The 19,401-nt window shown below is 37.5% G+C and overlaps 1 protein-coding gene across 1 annotated transcript in view; it reads right to left on the reverse strand.

The window, feature by feature from the left end:
- Positions 1-656: 656 nt before the first annotated feature.
- LOC128638839 (uncharacterized) overlaps positions 657-19,401 on the reverse strand; it is a 227,025-nt gene continuing 208,280 nt past the window's right edge. The window contains exons 15-17 of the mRNA XM_053690972.1: positions 9,985-10,078; positions 5,748-5,858; positions 657-2,729 (exon numbers count right to left, since the gene is read on the reverse strand). Of these exons, the coding sequence (XP_053546947.1) occupies positions 1,228-2,729; positions 5,748-5,858; positions 9,985-10,078 (1,707 nt within the window). The 3' untranslated portion in view covers positions 657-1,227. The remainder of the gene's footprint in view (positions 2,730-5,747; positions 5,859-9,984; positions 10,079-19,401) is intronic.

Genomic DNA, 19,401 nt, shown 5'->3' on the forward strand with positions numbered 1-19,401 from the left:
TTTTGGCTCAATCTCCTAGACATAAAGCAAGTTGAAATTTGGGCTTCTTCCATATCATAAACATATCTATATGAATGAATAATGTGATCTGTTATACATATATAGATCAGTGTTCTTCCCAGGGCACCACCCGGCAAACATTTTGGCCAAAAATAAGCTAAAAGGAGAAAATATTAAAAATGTTCAATGTTTATGGCTCAAACAAAACTGTCATTAAATACATGTATGAAGAGTTATGCAATTAATTTGTTATTTGGATAGCAGAAAAAGGTTATAAAATTAGAAATTATTTCACTGCCCCCACCCAGCTACCAGGTGGCAACATCTTACAAAGCCATCATGAGAGTGAGCCAATGAGTAGTGGCACGTGCACAAGGCCGCTAAGCACTGGTTGTAAGCTACTATGTGTGTTAAACATTGCTGGTGTTAAATATTTTTGGCGGGGTGAAAGCAGTTAAAAGGGTTGCTGTAAACACTACCACCAATACAAAACTGTCACATTTTTCATTTGCATTTGTACAGCAGAGGAAAGTTGGTATTGGCTCCTACTGAAGTCAACGGGGGAAAATGATTAGCAAAAAATATATAATTTATATTGAGCTAATTAATGGCTTTTGGCTTCACATATTTATAAGATCTGTTTTAATAACTTCTCATAACAGATCATTGTATTACTTTATTCAAACAGTTTTTTTGTCATTTACAATAAAATATATTAAATAGTTAAATATAAAGTTTTTAAAAAATAATAAAATAAATAAATAATACTGTATAAAACCATGAAGAAAAACATACATGTATATTACACAGTTTACTAAATATTTTTTAAATATATGTGCATGTTAATCACAGATGAAGGTGACATGTGCAAATCAAGTCTTTAATAAGATTGGCTAAAAATTGCTAAGCAACATACTTTGAGATAATTTTCTTCTACAAATTACTAAGTTACTAACTTAAAAGAAAAAGAAATCAAAACAAGGTATGGTTACACTTAAAAGCTAAGTTTTTCATGCACTTTGAAAACAGAATAAGAAGCATGTAAACCAAGTGAAACATGGGAGGTAATATAAGTTTACAACAGCTGAACTGAACAGGTTAATGATTTGTGCCTCAAAATTAACACCAACAATATAAAAAGATTTAGTGCAAAATTAACATGCTGTAATAAATTAGATAATTTTATGTTTGCATCAAAATGACCTTAAAAAAAGATATCTGCACCAATTATGTCTTTAAATGAATTCTCTGATGTGCAATAAGATTTGAGCTATGGCTAAAGCATTTCCCACACTCGGAACATGCAAAAGGTTTTTCTCTTGTGTGAATTCTCTGATGTTTAATTAGGTCTGAGCTATTACTGAAACATTTTCCACAGTCTTCACACACAAAAGGTTTTTCTCCTGCATGAATCCGATGATGTCTCAGAAGTCCTGAACTCTGGCTAAAACATTTGCCACATTCAGAACATGAGAATGGTTTTTCATCAGTGTGAATTGTCTGATGTCTTTGAAGAACTGAGCTTTGGCTGAAACATTTCCCGCATTCAGAACATGAAAAGGGTTTTTCCCCCGTGTGAATTCTTTGATGTCTAACAAGAGCAGAGTTACAGTTAAAACTCTTGCCACATTCAGAACACACACATGCTCTTTCACTTGTGTGAACCATCTGATGTTTAACAAGGTTTGTTTTCCAGGTGAAACATTTTCCGCAATCTGCGCATGAAAACATTTTTAACCCTTTCGGCATTCTCTCTTGACGATCTGGAGATGTGTGAATCCTCTTATGTGTAACAAGATGTGAGCTCTGGCTAAAACATTTCCCACAGTCAGTACAAACAAAAGGCTTTTCGCCAGTGTGAATTCGCTTATGCTTAGCAAGAATGGAGGACCGACTGAAACACTTTCCACATTCTGAACATGAGAAAGGTTTTTCTCCTGTGTGAATGATCTGATGTGTTGCAAGATATGATTTCTTGTAGAAGCATTTCCCACATTCAGAGCATGCAAATAGCTTTTCTCCTGCGTGAAGTCTCTGATGTGAAGCAAGAAATGAGGGATTATTGAAACATTTCCCGCATTCCGCACAAATAAATGTTTTGCCAGTATGAACCCTTTTATGCTTAGCAAGATTTAAGCTACGTGTGAAACATTTTCCACAATAAGAACACTCGAATGGCTTTTCACCAGTGTGACTCCTCAGGTGTGTAACAAGATTTGACCTCTGGCGAAAACATTTCCCGCAATCAGAACAAGCAAATGGTTTTTCTCCAGTGTGAATTCTCTTATGCTCGTCGAGATTTACACTCCGGGTGAAGCATTTTCCACATTCAGAACACTCAAATGGTTTCTCACCAGTGTGGACCCTCTTATGTGTAACAAGGTGGGCTCTCTGGCTGAAACATTTCCCACAGTCAGAACAAGCAAAGGGTTTTTCACCTGTGTGAATTCTCCTATGTTCAACAACATAGGAGGCATTGCTAAAACATTTTCCACAATCAGAACATCTGTATGCTCTTTCTCCTGTATGCAGTTTCTGGTTAGAATAAAAATGTATTTCTTTATCTGAGCTTGTTTCTTTAATCAGGCTTGTAGAAGGTTTCCTTTGGCTGTTTATTTGTATAAGTACACAATTGCTATTTGTTCCCTGGTAATTTTCAGTAGCATTGTTGTAGTCAAACACATGATCTTGCAAACCATCAGTTGTACTATCATTCACAAAGTTATCTGCTGAAAAGAGAAATGCAAGCGGTAAAAATAAATGCATATTAAAAGTTATTTTATTAATTAATTGAATGAAAACATAATTGAAATATCAATTTTTTTTTCTTTGGTATGCTGTAAAATACTTCTGAAAATTGCTTGTGTTTGACCCAGGAAGGCTGAAGCTCAAGTTCTATATCTGAAGTATGCTGAAAATTGCTACATATGATATAGTGATTTCTCAGAGAGGTATACAAACAATTACATCTACTATAATTGCCAAAATAATGGGAGATAAAATAAATAAGATCACCAGGATTTTAAAAAGGGTTCATTAAAATACTAACTCTACACATTAAGGCGACAAAGTGACAGTTATTAATGTTGTCAAACATTTTTTTTAGATCTTTCTAAGTCAGTGTTTAGCAAGAATTTTCATATCTATTAATATAAAAATGAAAAGGCCTTTGTAAATAAAGTAATTATATTTTGTCAGGAGCTAACATATTTCTCATGCATACAATAAAGCAGAGGCTATGCTATATTTCCAACAAGATAGTCAATGTTTCAAAAAGCTGTACCAAGATTTGCATTATTTTATCATTTAAAAGACGAAATTTAAGAACTTCACCAAGATTTATATATTTTCATGGCTGTTGAAGGACAATAAAATATAGAACGTCAGACTATCACTCTTTTATACACATAAAGCCAAGAAGATAGTCAGAAGTCTAACATACAATAAATAAATATCTAAAAAATGGAAATCGGGTCTGTAACTTGAATGCCAAACATAATAATATGATTCGGCACAGCTTCTTACAGTCAGATAGTTGTACAGTCCTGATTTAAAGTGCTTCCTGCTAATACTCATTATTGGCTGATAGCATTAGTTTGAAGCAACAACTTATACTGCTGTATTAGTTTACTTTTTTGGCCAGAAAATTTAAACATTTTTAAATGCTGACCTTTTATACAGATGACAGTAAATTTTTTAGTATGATGTCCCTTTAGTGTCCTTTGTTTGTTTGAACTACAGACAGACAAATCAAAGGGGGAAAGATAGGGGCATTTGGCACTATATATACTACTAAAGTTACATCTTAGTAGTAGGAATAGTGCCAAAATCCACAATCTTTCCCCTTTTGTTTTTGCTTGATAGTAGTTTAGGGGTTTTCACCTTACATGGTTTTCAGTAAGATCCTACACTTTGTTATAGATTCTATTGACACTATGGTACTATTTTTTTCCCTCTAGTTAACTACAGCTATACTTCGTATGAATGCAAAATAAAATATTCTGTTATACTGTGTAAAGCATTGCTATAAACCTTGTGACAAATACTGCTTCCATAGACTTCTAAAGGCACGTGCATGCTCCTAATGTTCTATCAGCCTACCTAGGATTACTCTTTAAAGCGACAGTAAAGTCAAATTTAAACTTAAATGGATTGGATAGAACATGGAATTCTATACAACTTTTCAATTTACTTCTATTTTCAACTTTGCATTGTTCTTTTGGTATCCTTTGTTAAAGAGCAATTTTGGGTGAGCTCAGGAGTTTTTGCAACAATGTTTACAGCAATATGATACATTGTTGCAAATACTAGTTCCTTAGAATGTAAAACACACGTGCATGCTCCTAAGTTCCTATTAGCCTACCTAGGTTTAAACTCCAACAAAAGATACCATACGAATATAGCATATTTCATAAGAGAAATTAATTACAAAATTGTTAAAATTGCATACTCTATCTTAATCATGAACATTTAATTTTGAATTTACTATTCCTTTGTCATAAGAGGCACTTGGTTAAAAGAGTGATTTCTGTTCCTGCTGCAATTAAGCATACTGTACCTTTAAGAAGGCCTAGAAGATCAAATTAGACCTTAATTGCAGTACTCTATATTAGCTCTGTGTCTGTAGCATGTGGTTACTTGTTTATTGTGTTTACCTCTGCTCTGGCAAATTACTACTTGGATATTCTGGTTTGACTTCTTCTTGCCCAGACTACGCTTCTTTTTTAGCCTTGTTTGGACTGACTTGGTATATGACTTTGTTATTTTGTGGGTGCTGCCTTTGTTAAATGATTTGTACTTTCATTCCCTCTGAGGCCTTGACCCAGACTTTCTGACTCAGATTACCTTTACCATGGATACTTCTGCATGAAGTAATTAATGCAAGCTGCTTTCGGCTAGATAGCGACTCTAAACTTTTATAAAGGTATGTCTTTCTTTGATGTTTCAATTTACAAACTTAAGTTACTTTTTAGTACTTAATTGTTGTTTGTTTTATAGCAACTGATTAAAGTACTTGAGAGAATTCAACTACAAAGTTTGCTATCCTACCCCTGGCCTTTGTTGAAACACTGTGTTAACATTAGTACATCAGTAAGGGCTTGTTGTGAGCTGAGCCACTCAGCCATTGATCCCAGTTTGTAACATTTGAAACAGCACTCCACCTGACACTGAGAAGATGTGTGCTCGGACAGGAAATCGGTTTTCTGTTTGTTATACCCTTTAACAAAGCATACCAAGAGAACAAAGCACATTTTAGTTTAAAGGGACAGTCAAATCCAAAAAAAACTTTCATGATTTAAATAAGGAATGTAATTTTAAACAACTTTCCAATTTACTTTTATCACCAATTTTGCTTTGTTCTCTTGGTATTCTTAGTTGAAAGCTAATTCTAGGAGGTTCATATGCTAATTTCTTAGACCTTGAAGAAAGCCCCTAATCTGAATGCATTTTGACCACTAGAGGGCATTTGTTCATGTGTTTCATATAGATAACATTGAGCTCATGCACGTGAAGTTACCCTGGAGTGGGCACCGATTGGCTAAAAAGCAAGTCTGTCAAAAGAACTGAAATAAGGGGGCAGTCTGCAGAGGCTTAGATACAAGATAATCACAGAGGTAAAAAGTGTATTTATATAACTGTGTTGGTTATGCAAAACTGGGGAATGGGTAAAAAAGGGATTATCTTTCTTTTTAAACAACAACAATTCTGGTGTTGACTGTCCCTTTAATTCATATTTTATCACTTACCTTTACTGATATTTATAGGAATTTCCTCCTCGTTTTTCTGAAGATTAACACCATGGATTTCTTCTCCTTGTTCAGTCTTTGACAGAACTGAAGGCTTTACATCAACACAATCTGTACATTAAAAATTCCAAACTGATGTTTACAAGCCAATTATACCTAACCATAAATTTTACTGATAGAACAAAATATTACATATAGACGCCACACACATTATTGGAGTTGCAAAGGCACAAACAATACGAGGAGTTATGTTTAAGTGGTTCATGAAAACAGGGCTTGACATCTTTGTGCAAAATCAAAGAGTCAGCCCCAACATTTTGAAGCTGGAAAAAAATGCTCAGGGAACTTATGCCATCCTGGACGGGGGAAGTGGTAGAATAGTTGTTATGGGGTTCAGCTATGAATGTGCACCCCTAAGATGATCTATGCAGCATCAACACATTGTTACACTGAACCCCTTAAAGGTACACTAAACCCAAACATTTTCTTTCATGCTTTAGGTAGAGAATGCAATCTTAAACAATGTTACAATTGACTTATATTATCTAATTTGCTTTTTTTTTTTTATATCTTTTGTTGAAGAAATAGCAATACACGAGTGAGCCAATAACATGAGTCATCTATGTGCAGCCACCAACCAGTAGCTACTGAGTCTATCTAGATATGCTTTTCTGCAAAGAATATCAAGAAAATGAAGCAAATTAGATAATAGAAGTAAATTAGAAAGTTGTTTAAAATTGCATACTCTTACTAAATCATGAAAGAAAAAAAATTGGGTTTAATGTCCCTTTAAACAGCATTAGCTCCAGCCAGGTAGAAAGTGCAGGATCAGGCAAGATGATACCACAATTAGCTCCAGCCACACAGGAAATACTTGGGCCATGTCAGATGTTGCATGTGATGTCATTAATATTATCTTAGGTGACTTTCTGCCAAGCTAGACCTAATGGTAGTAACATCTACCCAGACCCTGGATCTAGGCTTCAGCTAATGCTGCTTAAAGCCAGTGTAAGCAGTAGGTTTCAGTGCAGAAGCATGTCAAAAAGGGGAGAGGTTATGCGTCGACTCCTTTCCCCAAAAATGCTATGGTGCCCGGTATGTGTCGAGCCCTGTATTAAAAATCAATAAAACCTCAAAAAGGTGGTTTTAGTAGACTCCCATTAATAAAGGCATTTCATTTTAGTGTGAAATGTATTAAATATTGTTTATGTTTCCGTAGTTAAATAGGCAGTATTAGTCTTAGCTACAGTACACATTAATACAATTAAAAGAAACTTGAGAAAATAATGTAAATAAATATAATATTGTAATGTATTTATATTGTTATATTATTGCTCGAATAGATAATTAAAAAGAGTACTGAATTCCCTGTAATGTTATTATTTGTAGTTCTAGTTTAATGTTTATATGGTTAATTGAAAAGGGCCTGCACAATTAAAAGATTATTTTAGATATTATTTATATTATTGAATTGTAGATACTTGTTCTATATTATTTGGTGGCTTGAAACATTACAATGATGGTAAACCAGGTGTCACGAAAATAGGATCAAATGGTAAATGCATATGCCAGTGAGAACTTATAATGGGTCTTAGAGTATTACAATATACATAAAGTTAAAAAGTAAATGGAGAGATGCACCTTGCCTATTGAATAAGCACTTAAAGGGACACTAAACCCAATTATTTTCTTTCGTGATTCAGATAGAGCATGCAATTTTAAGCAACTTTCTAATTTACTCCTATTATCAATTTTTCTTTGTACTCTTGCTATCTTTATTTAAAAAAGAAGGCAGCTAAGCTAATAAACCAGCCAATTTTTGGTTCAGTACCCTGGACAACACTGGTTAATTGGTGGGTGAATGTATCCACCAATCAGCAAGAACAACCCAGGTTGTTCACCAAAAATGGGCCGGCATCTAAACTTACATTCTTGCTTTTCAAATAAAGATACCAAGAGAATGAAGAAAAATTGATAATAGGAATAAATTAAAAAGTTGCTTAAAATTGCATGCTCTATCTGAATCACGAAAGAAAAAATTTGGGTTCAGTGTCCCTTTAATTACTTACAGCTTTTGTTCATTCTCAGTTAAAGGAATAGGAAAGTCAAAATTAAACTTGCATGATTCAGATAGAGCATGTCATTTTAAGACACTTTTATATTTACTTCTATCTTAAAATGTGCTTCGTTCTCTTAGTATCCCTTGTTAAAAAATGAATACGCACATATCATACACTAGTGGGAGCTGCTGCTAATTGGTGCCTGCACACATTTCTCTCTTGTGATTGGCTAAATAGATATTTTCAGCTTCCTGTCAGTAGTGCAATGCTGTCCCTTCAGTAATGGATAACAAGAGAATGAAGAAAATTTGATAATAGAATTAAAATGGAAAGTTGTTTGAAATTATATGTTCTACCTGAATCATAAAAGAAAATGGCCTCGCTTCCATTGAGTCGTTAAAAATGGAGCCGTAAGCTACCGAAGCGGCCGACAGTTAAAAGTAATTTACGGCTGCATTTTAGTACCAGGTTTCCATTGAAAAGATTAGCGTGTTGCGCGCAGTCGCTCTTTTCGTGTAGCTGTAAGTTAACGTTGTGTTAACGCTTCCATCTGACGTCGGATTTCTTGAAAATCAATTAGTTGCTAAGGTAACCCGACCTTACGCTATAGAATTTACGTTTAACGTCCGTGCTTCTTACCTGTGATCGCCTCTCAAGAAAAATAAAAAAACACTTATCCATATTTTTAATAATCAAATACTATTTTCTAATATAATTATATTTAACACTTCATAAATATAAGTAATATTTATTGCTGCCCTAGGCATAGGTCTAGTTTGCATTCTGTAGATATGTTCTTGCATATATTATTATATTTAAAGGGACATGCCATCCACATTTTTTCTTTTATGATTTAGAAAGAGAATGCAATTTTAAACATCTTTCTAATTTACTTATATTATCTAATTTATTTTATTATCTTGATATTCTTTGATGAAAAGCATATCTAGATATGCTCACTAGCTGCTGATTGGTTGCTGCACATAGAAGCATCATGTGATTGGCTCACCATGTGCATTGCTTTTTCTTCAAATAAGGATATTTAAAAAATGAAGCAAAATAAATTATGGAAGTAAATTGTAATGTTGTTTAAATTTCTATTCTCTATCTGAATCATGAAAGAAAGATTTTGGGTTTAGTGGCCCTTTAAATATATACTGATATTTCTATTAGAATATAAGTTCAACTATTTCTATACATGAGACAACAATAAATATTACTTATAACAATTTATTTCTACATTAAAACACTTGCATTATTTGCAAAATTTATAATTTCAATAGAAAATAGGTCTCAAAAAGCACAATTTTCCTCTTTTACACCTAGTTGAGCTGGGGGTAATATTTCTCAATGTATCGACAGCCTCCGAAATGTATTAACGGTTAGCGCTTTCATTGGAAACCTGGTATAATTTATCGATTAACGGCTTCTATTACTTTCTATGGGACGCGAAGATCTTTTCGGCAGCCGAAGTCCGGCTGCCGATATTGAGGTATAACGCGCCATTGGAAACAGTCGATAAACGATATCGCTTCCGACAGCATATTTATCGGTTTGCGAGTGCACGCAAACTGAATTACGACTCAATGGAAGCGAGGCCAATGTTGGGGTTTACTATCCCTTTAAGTCAATCTGTATTTTCTTTTTGTATATAGATAAAGGTAAAAGAAGTCACTACAGCCAGCAATCTCCTTACTACAATGGAGTACAATGCTACCCAAAATCACCTATTAGAGGGTTTTTAAAAGCGTAAAGAAAAGAACCTTTTCTTTAAAACATATTGTTAAAACATAGCCTAGTTTTTCTAACATATTGGTAACATATTTAATAATTCCAAAAAACAATAATTTTGAGCTATTGTAGAGCAGTCCAGGGATACACTCTATAAACTTGGTGTCCTTTGATGAGGGTAATCAGAGATCAAGACTTGACAAAGTACATACATATGCTACAAATTATTTTTTATTATATTTAATTTAATATTTTGGTGTTGGATTTTAGTTCATCAACATGTTTAGTGCTCTATAATAATGTTACTATCACAAAAAAGAGATTATTATTGTATAGGGTATTTTACCAAAAATAACACATAGTAAGATAATGAGGGGGTTCTAAGGTGAGAAATCAGAGTAACAAACATGAGATTACAGACTGTATAAAATGACTTTAAGCCTTACCTTTATATTCATCAGAAGTTTCATTTGGGTTGTTCTCACACATTGTCTTGTTCAATATATGTGAATCAGACACATATAGGTAGAAATATGTCTTCTAATGGCACATATAATGAGGAATATATGCTGAACATGTCCTTCAGAGTAACATGGACCTGAAAACAAAGATAAGCATCTGAAGACTATTAAGCCAAGAATACAACTGTGCATGTGCAATTGGTCTAATAGAAAATAGCCCTTGAAGCTTAGAATAGAAAAACATCACAACTTATAAAATACTTTGAAACAGGTTACAGGAAGTATTAAGTATTAAACTGAACAAAAAAAACTAAAATGTATGCTTACCCAGACATCCCAACTCTCCCGGAAGGTTCGGGAGTCTCCCGCATTGATAAAGCTGCTCCCTGACACCTGCAAATTTAACACAATCTCCCGGAAATAGCAGTTCCAGAGAAAATCAAATTTGTGCCTGCACTTTTCATACCTCTAGGTGTCACTGTTCCGTTATAGCTCAATGTAAATAGTTTCTGCGTTCCTTTCTAGACTTTTCTCCCCCTTCCTGATCTATTCTCTAGTGCAGTGCGCATGCAGACCTGATATAGGTGAGTTGTGCAGGCTCCCATACTCTATATATTGTGCAGTCTCCCATACTCTATATATTGTGCAGGCTGTGCAGGCTCCCATACTCTATATATTGTGCAGGCTGTGCAGGCTACCATGCTCTATATATTGTGCAGGCTCCCATACTCTATATATTGTGCAGGCTACCATACTCTATATATTGTGCAGGCTCCCATACTCTATATATTGTGCAGGCTGTGCAGGCTACCATGCTCTATATATTGTGCAGGCTCCCATACTCTATATATTGTGCAGGCTCCCATACTCTATATATTGTGCAGGCTGTGCAGGCTCCCATACTCTATATATTGTGCAGGCTACCATACTCTATATATTGTGCAGGCTACCATACTCTATATATTGTGCAGGCTCCCATACTCTATATATTGTGCAGGCTGTGCAGGCTACCATGCTCTATATATTGTGCAGGCTCCCATACTCTATATATTGTGCAGGCTCCCATACTCTATATATTGTGCAGGCTCCCATATGCTATGTATTGTGCAGGCGACCATATGCTATATATTGTGCAGGCTCCCATACTGTATAATGTGATAACATTTTCAACTATTTTATAATCAGAGGAATTCTGAATTGGGGGGGGTACTATAGTGAGGTGGTACAGTGAGGTTTTCTCCCCCTTCCTGATCTATTCTCTAGTGCGGTGCGCATGCAGACCTGATATAGGTGAGTTGTGCAGGCTCCCATACTCTATATATTGTGCAGGCTGTGCAGGCTACCATACTCTATATATTGTGCAGGCTTCCATACTCTATATATTGTGCAGGCTCCCATACTCTATATATTGTGCAGGCTACCATACTCTATATATTGTGCAGGCTCCCATACTCTATATATTGTGCAGGCTCCCATACTCTATATATTGTGCAGGCTGTGCAGGCTACCATACTCTATATATATTGTGCAGGCTCCCATACTCTATATATTGTGCAGGCTACCATACTCTATATATTGTGCAGGCTCCCATACTCTATATATTGTGCAGGCTGTGCAGGCTACCATGCTCTATATATTGTGCAGGCTCCCATACTCTATATATTGTGCAGGCTGTGCAGGCTCCCATACTCTATATATTGTGCAGGCTACCATACTCTATATATTGTGCAGGCTACCATACTCTATATATTGTGCAGGCTCCCATACTCTATATATTGTGCAGGCTGTGCAGGCTACCATGCTCTATATATTGTGCAGGCTCCCATACTCTATGTATTGTGCAGGCGACCATATGCTATATATTGTGCAGGCTCCCATACTGTATAATGTGATAACATTTTCAACTATTTCATAATCAGAGGAATTCTGAATTGGGGGGGGGGGTACTATAGTGAGGTGGTACAGTGAGGTTTTCTCCCCCTTCCTGATCTATTCTCTAGTGCGGTGCGCATGCAGACCTGATATAGGTGAGTTGTGCAGGCTCCCATACTCTATATATTGTGCAGGCTGTGCAGGCTACCATACTCTATATATTGTGCAGGCTTCCACATACTCTATATATTGTGCAGGCTCCCATACTCTATATATTGTGCAGGCTACCATACTCTATATATTGTGCAGGCTCCCATACTCTATATATTGTGCAGGCTCCCATACTCTATATATTGTGCAGGCTCCCATACTCTATATATTGTGCAGGCTGTGCAGGCTACCATGCTCTATATATTGTGCAGGCTCCCATACTCTATATATTGTGCAGGCTGTGCAGGCTACCATACTCTATATATTGTGCAGGCTTCCATACTCTATATATTGTGCAGGCTCCCATACTCTATATATTGTGCAGGCTACCATACTCTATATATTGTGCAGGCTCCCATGCTCTATATATTGTGCAGGCTCCCATACTCTATATATTGTGCAGGCTCCCATACTCTATATATTGTGCAGGCTCCCATACTCTATATATTGTGCAGGCTCCCATACTCTATATATTGTGCAGGCTCCCATACTCTATATATTGTGCAGGCTGTGCAGGCTCCCATACTATATATATTGTGCAGGCTCCCATACTCTATATATTGTGCAGGCTGTGCAGGCTACCATACTCTATATATTGTGCAGGCTCCCATACTCTATATATTGTGCAGGCTCCCATACTCTATATATTGTGCAGGCTACCATACTCTATATATTGTGCAGGCTCCCATACTCTATATATTGTGCAGGCTGTGCAGGCTACCATGCTCTATATATTGTGCAGGCTCCCATACTCTATATATTGTGCAGGCTCCCATACTCTATATATTGTGCAGGCTCCCATACTCTATATATTGTGCAGGCTCCCATACTCTATATATTGTGCAGGCTGTGCAGGCTACCATACTCTATATATTGTGCAGGCTGTGCAGGCTACCATACTCTATATATTGTGCAGGCTTCCACATACTCTATATATTGTGCAGGCTCCCATACTCTATATATTGTGCAGGCTACCATACTCTATATATTGTGCAGGCTCCCATACTCTATATATTGTGCAGGCTCCCATACTCTATATATTGTGCAGGCTCCCATACTCTATATATTGTGCAGGCTGTGCAGGCTACCATGCTCTATATATTGTGCAGGCTCCCATACTCTATATATTGTGCAGGCTCCCATACTCTATATATTGTGCAGGCTGTGCAGGCTACCATACTCTATATATTGTGCAGGCTTCCATACTCTATATATTGTGCAGGCTCCCATACTCTATATATTGTGCAGGCTACCATACTCTATATATTGTGCAGTCTCCAATACTCTATATATTGTGCAGGCTCCCATGCTCTATATATTGTGCAGGCTCCCATACTCTATATATTGTGCAGGCTCCCATACTCTATATATTGTGCAGGCTCCCATACTCTATATATTGTGCAGGCTCCCATACTCTATATATTGTGCAGGCTGTGCAGGCTCCCATACTATATATATTGTGCAGGCTCCCATACTCTATATATTGTGCAGGCTGTGCAGGCTACCATACTCTATATATTGTGCAGGCTCCCATACTCTATATATTGTGCAGGCTCCCATACTCTATATATTGTGCAGGCTACCATACTCTATATATTGTGCAGGCTCCCATACTCTATATATTGTGCAGGCTGTGCAGGCTACCATGCTCTATATATTGTGCAGGCTCCCATACTCTATATATTGTGCAGGCTCCCATACTCTATATATTGTGCAGGCTCCCATACTCTATGTATTGTGCAGGCGACCATATGCTATATATTGTGCAGGCTCCCATACTGTATAATGTGATAACATTTTCAACTATTTCATAATCAGAGGAATTCTGAATGGGGGGGGGTACTATAGTGAGGTGGTAAAGTGAGGTTTTCTCCCCCTTCCTGATCTATTCTCTAGTGCGGTGCGCATGCAGACCTGATATAGGTGAGTTGTGCAGGCTCCCATACTCTATCTATTGTGCAGGCTGTGCAGGCTCCCATACTCTATATATTGTGCAGGCTCCCATACTCTATCTATTGTGCAGGCTGTGCAGGCTCCCATGCTCTATATATTGTGCAAGCTCCCATACTCTATATATTGTGCAGGCTCCCATAATCTATATATTGTGCAGGCTCCCATACTCTATATATTGTGCAGGCTCCCATACTCTATGTATTGTGCAGGCTACCATATGCTATATATTGTGCAGGCTCCCATACTGTATAATGTGATAACATTTTCAACTATTTCATAATCAGAGGAATTCTGAATTGGGGGGGCGCTAGGGGTACTATAGTGAGGTGGTACAGTGAGGTTCTATAGTGAGGTGGTACAGTGAGGTAATATACAGAGGTGGTACAGTGAGGTACTATACAGAGGTGGTACAATGAGGTACTATACAGAGGTGGTACAGTGAGGTACTATACAGAGGTGGTACAGTGAGGTACTATACAGAAGTTGTACAGTGAGGTACTATACAGAGGTGATACAGTGAGGTACTATAGTGAGGTTGGCATGCAGTGATGTAGTATAGTGAGGGGCGTGGGGGGCACCTCCCTGAAATGGGTTTTTGCAGGTTGGGATGTCTGCTACTTTAATGATAAGTCCCTATCTTATTTAGGGTTTCAAGGTGTCCAATATATAACTGGGGGGGGAGCAGTAGTGGGTGAAGCCACCTCCCTGAAATTAGTTTTTGCAGGTTGGGATGTCTGCTTACCTGATAAATGTATTTATTTCCGTATATGATGAGTCCACTGCATCTTCAATTACTGTTGGGAATATCACTCCTGGCCAGCAGGAGGAGACAAAGAGCACCACAGATAAACTGTTAAGTATCACTTCCCTTCCCACAAACCCCAGTCATTCGACCGAAGGTAAAGGAGAAAAAAGCAGTAACACAAGGTGTAGAGGTGCCTGAAGTCTTAGTAAAAAATAACTGTCTTAAAATAAAGGGCAGGGAGGTGGACTCACCATATCCGGAAAGAAATTTATCAGGTAAGCATAAATTTACGAATACAAGGTAAATGAAGGATAACCCGGCACTCTGTGCAGTGGATAAAATACTTTTTCTTTATTTATTGTAATCCGGATAAAAACAGGTATCAGCAATTGTATCCAAATACTGTGTACAGCACACTGTTAGTAAGCAATAGGTTGGTGGTCACTAATGCTGACGCGTTTCGGCTCCCCACGCCGTAGTCATAGCATAATTTAGTGACCATCAACCAAAGTTTAAAAAGGGTTACATCAGTCCCTATTGGTTAACCCCAGACACACCTCCTATGCTGCTTAACTGCCATATTACCTCTTATAGAAGAGTAATCTCATAAGCACTTCAAAGTAATGCTAGCTAAACCTAGACTGACAGGTTTTAATTGTGACATAGCAAATATCTATAATACTCTGGCTTTGTGTTGTCATCTTTTATGATCTAAATGACTACTGTTGCAACTAGAGTTGTATTTGATCTTACCCATAGATACAGGGAGTGCAGAATTATTAGGCAAGTTGTATTTTTGAGGATTAATTTTATTATTGAACAACAACCATGTTCTCAATGAACCCAAAAAACTCATTAATACAAAGCTGAATAGTTTTGGAAGTAGTTTTTAGTTTGTTTTTAGTTATAGCTATTTTAGGGGGATATCTGTGTGTGCAGGTGACTATTACTGTGCATAATTATTAGGCAACTTAACAAAAAACAAATATATACCCATTTCAATTATTTATTTTTACCAGTGAAACCAATATAACATCTCAACATTCACAAATATACATTTCTGACATTCAAAAACAAATCAGTGACCAACATAGCCACCTTTCTTTGCAAGGACACTCAAAAGCCTGCCATCCATGGATTCTGTCAGTGTTTTGATCTGTTCACCATCAACATTGCGTGCAGCAGCAACCACAGCCTCCCAGACACTGTTCAGAGAGGTGTACTGTTTTCCCTCCTTGTAAATCTCACATTTGATGATGGACCACAGGTTCTCAATGGGGTTCAGATCAGGTGAACAAGGAGGCCATGTCATTAGATTTTCTTCTTTTATACCCTTTCTTGCCAGCCACGCTGTGGAGTACTTGGACGCGTGTGATGGAGCATTGTCCTGCATGAAAATCATGTTTTTCTTGAAGGATGCAGACTTCTTCCTGTACCACTGCTTGAAGAAGGTGTCTTCCAGAAACTGGCAGTAGGACTGGGAGTTGAGCTTGACTCCATCCTCAACCCGAAAAGGCCCCACAAGCTCATCTTTGATGATACCAGCCCAAACCAGTACTCCACCTCCACCTTGCTGGCGTCTGAGTCGGACTGGAGCTCTCTGCCCTTTACCAATCCAGCCACGGGCCCATCCATCTGGCCCATCAAGACTCACTCTCATTTCATCAGTCCATAAAACCTTAGAAAAATCAGTCTGACGTTTCAGCTTGTGTGTCTTGTTCAGTGGTGGTCGTCTTTCAGCCTTTCTTACCTTGGCCATGTCTCTGAGTATTGCACACCTTGTGCTTTTGGGCACTCCAGTGATGTTGCAGCTCTGAAATATGGCCAAACTGGTGGCAAGTGGCATCTTGGCAGCTGCACGCTTGACTTTTCTCAGTTCATGGGCAGTTATTTTGCGCCTTGGTTTTTCCACACGCTTCTTGCGACCCTGTTGACTATTTTGAATGAAACGCTTGATTGTTCGATGATCACGCTTCAGAAGGTTTGCAATTTTAAGAGTGCTGCATCCCTCTGCAAGATATCTCACTATTTTTTACTTTTCTGAGCCTGTCAAGTCCTTCTTTTGACCCATTTTGCCAAAGGAAAGGAAGTTGCCTAATAATTATGCACACCTGATATAGGGTGTTGATGTCATTAGACCACACCCCTTCTCATTACAGAGATGCACATCACCTAATATGCTTAATTGGTAGTAGGCTTTCGAGCCTATACAGCTTGGAGTAAGACAACATGCATAAAGAGGATGATGTGGTCAAAATACTAATTTGCCTAATAATTCTGCACTCCCTGTAGAGTTAAACTAAATTTGATTTAATCTAATTTTGTTATTATTATTATACTCCCTTAACTGTTGTTTACATACATGTGGGTGATGTCCATAATCTACGTGTTGTGAGTGTATTCATTTTTATGTTGTTTATGTGTTCGCGGATTCTGGATCTGACCTCACGTGAGGTCATTCCTATGTATTGTAGTCCACATTGTGAACACGTGAGCATATAAACAACATAAGTAGCTCTACAGTTAAAGCATCTTTCATGCAAATATGATTCACCAGTGATGGTGCTTGTAAAGCCATTGCCGACTGCTAGATACTTACAAGCTATGCAGTCAGTATAGTGGCACCTGAACACACTTTTAGTGCTCAGCCACGAATTTGTGTTGTATCGGTCTCCTGATTTGAGTACAGTAGGTGCTACCCTATTACCAATTGTAACTCCTCTTCTGTAAGAGAAACGACAGCCCCCTCTGACTATATTAGCTAGGCCATCATCGGCCAAGAGTAGTGGATAATGTTTGGATATTATGTTGCAGACTTCCCTATATTGATCGCTATATGTTGTCAAAAAGGTTGTTTTTTGTGTGTACCCCTCATTGTGTTTCTTGCGTTCTGTTCTCGTCATAAGGAGAGAGTCTCTATCCCCTTTAACTACATCTTTTTTGATACCAAGTACCATCTTTTTCGGATACTCTCTGGATATTAGTCTCTCTGTGAGTTCGCTAGCCTGTGTTTCAAATGTGTTCTTGTTTGAACAGTTTCTGAGGGTCCTAACATATTGTCCCTTGGCAATCGCTTTAAAGACTTTGTCAGGGTGACTGCTCTTTGCGTGCAGAATAGTATTTTTAGCTGTTGGCTTACGAAAAATACTTGTAGTAATATTACCCTTGTTACCTCCTGTTTCTCCTATCAAAGTTACATCAAATAGTTAATTTCCTTTAGGTTAGTTTCAAAGGTGAAACCCAAGTTCATATTGTTATTATTAAGGTACTCGACAAAGTGTTTCACCTGATCTATATTGCCCCTCCAGATCACCAAAAGATCATCTATGAATCTTTTGTAAAAAATAATATTGGGCTTGTGCATGACCGCTCATTGTGTTGTGGCCCCCCCCCCCTTCTATTCCAACCGGGCCCAAGCAAAAAACCTTATCAAGGTCACTGTTGGTTTTAGTGTTCTTCTCTGCCTGTTTGGCTGTAGGTACATATTTACTAGTACCATAATGTGTTTCTACATTCCTAGTGTCTTTCGGGATGGAAGGATGAGGAGGAGGTGGGGGTTGCACTAGTATAGATTTTAGTTTGAGTCTAACAGCAGGATCCTCCTGTTGGATCTGAGCTGGATTAGAATAGGGTACTGGTGATGGGTAAACCCCCTCAGTGTGGTTTAATTCTTCCTCACCCCCTGAGATAGAAAACTCTTCATTTGATTCTGCTTCACTTTCACTAAATCTGACCCTTCTATTATCCTGTTGATGATAAAAGCCTCTGCCCCTTCTACCTCTACCCCTCCTCCCTCTATTACCTCTATTGTAATATTGATTATTCTTAGCTAATGATCTATCTCTTCTATTCCAGACATAAACTTTGTTCTGATCATAGTCTGTTTGATCTCTGACATATTTTTTATGTTTGATCTCTAGTAGTAACCTCTAAAAATCTCTTTAAAGCTAATTTTACTTATTGTTGAATTTAAGTCTATCTTACTAAAAGAAATATTTGTACAGATAGGTCTGACCCAGATGGAATTGAATAAGAGAAAGGATTTAGAGGATTTTCTGAAATTTGATAAGATTCTGGCAGATAGTATAAGTGAGGCAAAGAGGTTACTACTAGAGATCAAACATAAAAAATATGTCAGAGATCAAACAGACTATGATCAGAACAAAGTTTATGTCTGGAATAGAAGAGATAGATCATTAGCTAAGAATAATCAATATTACAATAGAGGTAATAGAGGGAGGAGGGGTAGAGGTAGAAGGGGCAGAGGCTTTTATCATCAACAGGATAATAGAAGGGTCAGATTTAGTGAAAGTGAAGCAGAATCAAATGAAGAGTTTTCTAGCTCAGGGGGTGAGGAAGAATTAAACCACACTGAGGGGGTTTACCCATCACCCGTACCCTATTCTAATCCAGCTCAGATCCAACAGGAGGATCCTGCTGTTAGACCCAAACTAAAATCTATACTAGTGCAACCCCCACCTCCTCCTCATCCTTCCATCCCGAAAGACACTAGGAATGTAGAAACACATTATGGTACTAGTAAATATGTACCTACAGCCAAACAGGCAGAGAAGAACACTAAAACCAACAGTGACCTTGATAAGGTTTTTTGCTTGGGCCCG

Source organism: Bombina bombina, chromosome 8 (genome assembly GCF_027579735.1).
Source record: "Bombina bombina isolate aBomBom1 chromosome 8, aBomBom1.pri, whole genome shotgun sequence".
NCBI lineage: Eukaryota > Metazoa > Chordata > Amphibia > Anura > Bombinatoridae > Bombina > Bombina bombina.